The sequence below is a fragment of the Aspergillus caelatus genome, assembly GCF_009193585.1.
Source record: "Aspergillus caelatus strain CBS 763.97 unplaced genomic scaffold BDV27scaffold_518, whole genome shotgun sequence".
In the NCBI taxonomy this organism is placed as follows: Eukaryota; Fungi; Ascomycota; class Eurotiomycetes; order Eurotiales; family Aspergillaceae; genus Aspergillus; species Aspergillus caelatus.
The window spans coordinates 3,719-8,740 of NW_022475781.1; the positions used below are offsets into that span (position 1 = coordinate 3,719).

General features: G+C 42.3%; 1 protein-coding gene across 1 annotated transcript; it reads left to right on the plus strand.

The window, feature by feature from the left end:
* Positions 1-2,567: 2,567 nt before the first annotated feature.
* Positions 2,568-3,928, plus strand: BDV27DRAFT_170934 (zinc-binding dehydrogenase; the record flags this gene model as incomplete). Its single annotated transcript, XM_032075462.1, has 1 exon — positions 2,568-3,928. The coding sequence occupies one exon, from the start codon at positions 2,568-2,570 to the stop codon at positions 3,663-3,665; it is 1,098 nt and encodes a 365-aa protein (XP_031920310.1). The 3' UTR covers positions 3,666-3,928.
* Positions 3,929-5,022: the final 1,094 nt, after the last annotated feature.

A 5,022-nucleotide genomic window follows, 5' to 3' on the forward strand; every position in this document is an offset into this window, starting at 1 on the left:
ACTATAGAGTACTGATAGCAGTCCGAAAAGATCTTTTAAATCAAAAGATTACAGAAGTCAGAACTAATCTAATTAGCTATTCCTATATACTAGCCCTAGATATCTGGAATCTGGATAGGGGTGGGAACTGTGTTCGGGGAACAAGAATAGTAAACTACTATAATAATTGGCTGAGTAAAGACTACTGCTGGTAAGGCTCTAGTTCTAGACACCGCCGCGCTATTGAGGATACTGAATAGAATCTACTAGTAGAAAAAAGATATCTGATACTAGGAGATTTCAATGTCTACAGTCCTATATAGAATCCCTAGACTAGTCAATATATCAATACAGCGCCGCTGGAGGATTTAATTAAGAGATTTAATCTGTATATTAATAATAAGCCAGATATTTCTATCAGACCTAAGCGGACTCCTGGTATCTCAATTATTGATCTAACAATATCAACTCCAGAGCTAGGTCCCTTAACTAGCTGACTAGTTGATAACGAATATCCTACAGGATCTGATTATAAGCTGATATTATCTGAATAGGAAGAGCTAGAACAAAGACCTAAAAAAACCAATATACAGGTGACTGGATAGCAAATTAGGGATCTGGAAGCAGATCCAAAAGCCTTAGAAAATACTAAATAGATGTGAAAGGCTCTAGCAGCTAACCAGCCAGCTCTACTGGATAGCTGTAGTAAGGCGGAGATAGAAAGCGAGACAGTATAGCTACAAACAGCTCTGACAGAGATACTAAGTAAATACACAAAGTCTATACAGATAACCCCATTCTCTAAACGATAGTGGGGCCTGCAGGTCAAAGCCAGCCGGCAAGAATACACACAAGCTAAACAGATATAGACAACAGATCTAGACACTGATCAGGATTTAAAGAGGGCCCGGAATAGCTACTATCAATCTATTAGAAAGACAAAGTACGAATACTAAGAGACTTTTCTAACCGGGCAGTTAAGCAAGGCAAAAACAGAGTCTAAAGAAGAATTAGATCCTAAGAACTCAACCCGATACTGGCAGATACTAAGATACTGTAAACCCCTAACTACCGGAACTATACCAGTACTCAAAAGCTCTCGGGGACAGTAAGCAACTACCCTAGAGATAAAAGAAGCTCTGATCAGAGAAGTCCTATTTCCTAAAATTTCTAGAGATAAGACAATAGAAGCAATTCCTCAGAGAACTATATATCTACAGGTAAACTATAATATAGTTTAAAAAACTCTTTTTAGTCAGATAGTTCAAAAGGCACCCGGAATAGACTATCTTAACTTCCGGGCACTGAGACTACTATAGAGCTGGGATACCACACAAATAGTAGTATTAGTACACCAGTACTTCAGACTGGGGCTACACCCACAGATATAGAAGACAGCAAAGGGGATCCTACTGCACAAGCCTAATAAGCCCGACTATTCAATAGTCAAGGTCTACAGAGTAATCAGTCTACTGAATTATATAAAGAAGATAGTAGAGAAAGTAGTAGCAGAAGCTATCTCTAGCTACTACAAGACAGCCGGTATTCTATATCCAGGGCAAATAGGCAGCCGAAAACAACACAGCGCAATTGACACAGTAGTCTACCTGATTTAAGAGATACACCAAGCATGGGGCCAAAAGCAGCTGGTTGGAGCCCTCTTTATAGATATAAAAGAGGCCTTTGACCACGTGGACGCTATAAGACTAGTGAAACAAATACTAGATCTAGGCCTAGACAGAGATCTATATTGCCTCCGAGCTGTATATGCACAACGGGCAGGGTATACAATACAGTCATCATGCAGAGTCATCATCGGATCTGTGACAATACCCATCCACGACCTGATTTTTAGAGCTTACAGTATATCTCAGCTAGGCTGGCGAATGGCTAGGTTATCTATACCTAATTGTAACTAAATTGAAAATTAAATAATTAATCTAGATTAATTATTCTTATTGCTAAGCCCACTATATTTTATTTAATATAATTAATAGTAAACTTAGCTAGCTGTAATTAATTTACTATTAATCTACCTGGACGGCTAGCACCCGGAGAATTATTCTTTATGTTATTAGCCTGTAGGGACCCGGGACGCCGATGCCAGCCTACGAGAAAATAATCATGACCAAACATATCAGTGACACGATGAGCTCGTAGCACTGACACAACTGAACGTATCGATGACACGAAGGATCGTAGCATTGACAAGATGGAAGTATGGGACTACGGGATATATAATGGTTCATCCCAGGGTCTCCCTGCCATGGGCCATTAATGCAGAATTATAGTCTCTTGAAGTAGACCCCACAGGACGGGCAAGTAACGAGAGAAGCCAATGGCAATGTAGAATGGTACAGCGCTGGTTGCAGGGAGGGACGAGACTTGATTTAACAGCCCATGCACCTATCTCAGTCTTAGAATTGATCCGTGGAGTTGTTCCGGCGCATTATGTTCCACAGTCTCAGAGTTAGTCCGTCCGTTGAGTTGTTCCGGTGCACTAATAAAATGTCGCACACGTACTACACACTTTGTTTTCTTGACTGGCTCTTAGTGGTATGTCTCTTGATATTCAAAAGCAAAACAACATGCGATCAGTCCAGTCCATCGCTGCCGTTGTGCCGGCACAGTACAAAGCCCTCGAATTTTGGGAGTCAGAAATCCCTCCTCCTCCCGCCGGGGGCATAAACGTGGAAGTTAATATGGCTGGTGTTTGTGGAACTGACTTGCATATTTATAAAGGAGATATTGGCATGGATTTTGCGCAGGTTCTCGGCCATGAAGGAGTAGGAAGAATTTCAGAACTTGGTGAAGGAGTTACCAAGGACCATGCAAATAAAGCAATCGCAGTGGGAGATATGGTTTACTGGTGTCCGATGAGACCATGCCATGCGTGTTATTCTTGTACTGTACAGCATGATTTTCCATCTTGTCCAAATGGCGGCGCCTTTACCGATGCTCGCAAGCCGACAGCTGCTTCATACACTCAAGTTGCAACGCTCCCGAAGGCGATTAGCTTTTACAAAATCGACCCCAGCTGTCCTCCAGAAGCTGTGATTGCTCTAGGATGTGCCCTACCCGCCGTGCTCCAGGGACTTGACCACCTTGGCGGCATCCCTTTCAATTCTACTGTGGTGATTCAAGGAGCGGGGCCTATTGGACTGGCTGCCGTTATGCTTTGCAAGCTCGCGAGCGCTAAGAGTGTTATTGTGATTGAGGGCAACCCGGCTCGCTTGGAGATGGCCCGGCGCTTTGGAGCAACTGACACTATCAACCTTCGAGAATACGGCTCGATCGCTGAGCGAGTTGCAAAGGTGAACGAGATCACCAACGCACCGGGAGTTGATATTGTCATTGAGGCCACCGGTCGAGTCGAGGCTTTTGAGGAAGGGGTTAAATTGCTGCAGCGCATGGGCCGATATTTGTTGATTGGAATGTGGGCGGGGGAAGGGAAAGCAACCGTTGAGCCTTTCCAAATTGTGCGCAAAGCGCTGCAGATCATTGGCACGACATATGCCGCGCCTCAACATTACTTTCAAGCCATGAAATTGGCTGAGATGTATCACGAACGGTTTCCTTTGGCAGAGTGTGTGACCCACAGGTTCCCGTTGAGAAAGACCCTACAGGCCTTTGAGGCCATCACCAAGGGTGATGCTGTCAAGGTTGTGATCGAGCCCAATCATTGATGATGATTTTGGAACCATTCCAGATGGAATGAGGCTGAATGTGTGGCGCAAGTGGTCCTAGTGGGTGAAATGCAACATGCACGATGTCCCACAATCAACCATGAATATGATCTATATTATAACTGATTCTAATGAGCTGTTTCGCGTGACATACACTTAGCGTGCTTGACTCTTTGAAGGTGCGAGTAAAGATGTTGATTTTCGTGCAGCTCATTTAAATAAATTCTTGATGTCATGTCTATAAATCGATGCTTAAATTTCAGGGGTATAACTGAGTTTTGGAAAATCCCGACTAGATTTCCCCATTCACGGGCTGGACTCTGTTACAGCTTAAAAAAGTTTCCCTTTGCGGACCCAGTCGTATGACATGACTTTAAGCTCCCAGTGCATAGTACCGTGTCGGGTTATGCCTTTCACCAGCAGAAAGAATATTATTTCCTGCTCGACTCTTGCCTTTGGGGTGACGGAACTACTACGAGAGAAAAGTAAAATAAAATAAAAGACTTAGACTGGGTTAATACACTAATGATGATGATGATGATTTCATTTACCCTGACCCCTCGCTATGTTGATTTCACCACTAGACTAAAATACGAATCCGCACCCAGTCTAGTGGGTTGTGTTTTATAATCCAATTCGCTAAGCGATATGCAGGCTACAACAACTATATATATCCGAGTAACATGTTACTGTAAAAAAAAATAATAATAATAAGCCACGCAACTGTATAACTGTGTGTTTCTCTAACGAATTATTCTACGTGGTAGAGTGAAGGCTAATGCCAAGATTTCCCTTTCAGCAATTACCGTACTTGATCACCTGACGCACGTCCCCACCTGCTGCACGGATTTCTATATACACCGACTTTTTGGCTTCAACTTCAAACCATCACAACTCCGTCAATATAGGTTCAATTAATGAGGCGCTTGCTTTTTTAAAATCCCTAGATCCAGGAGAATTATTTAAATATGCAGAAGTAGTCAAAAGATTCAGTGTTGATTGTATAACACTCTCAAGACATCACCGGGATGTTATACATTCAAAAGAGAATCAATATAAAAACCAGCGATTACTCAACAGCCAGCAAGCCAAAACTCTTATAAATTATATTAATAAACTCTCTGAGAGAGGCCTATATCCTATCTCTGAGATACTTCAGAATTTTGCGAAAGAGATCTCAGGAATAAAACCTGGAAAGCACTAGCCAAGCCGTTTTCTAAAGAAGTATTAGAATGAGCTGATCTCTCGCTATACTACTGGAATCGATTCTATACACAAGAGAGCTGATTCTGTATTTAAGTATACTCTATACTTTGAGTTACTCGCCAGAAAGATCAAGGAATATGAAATACAGTCT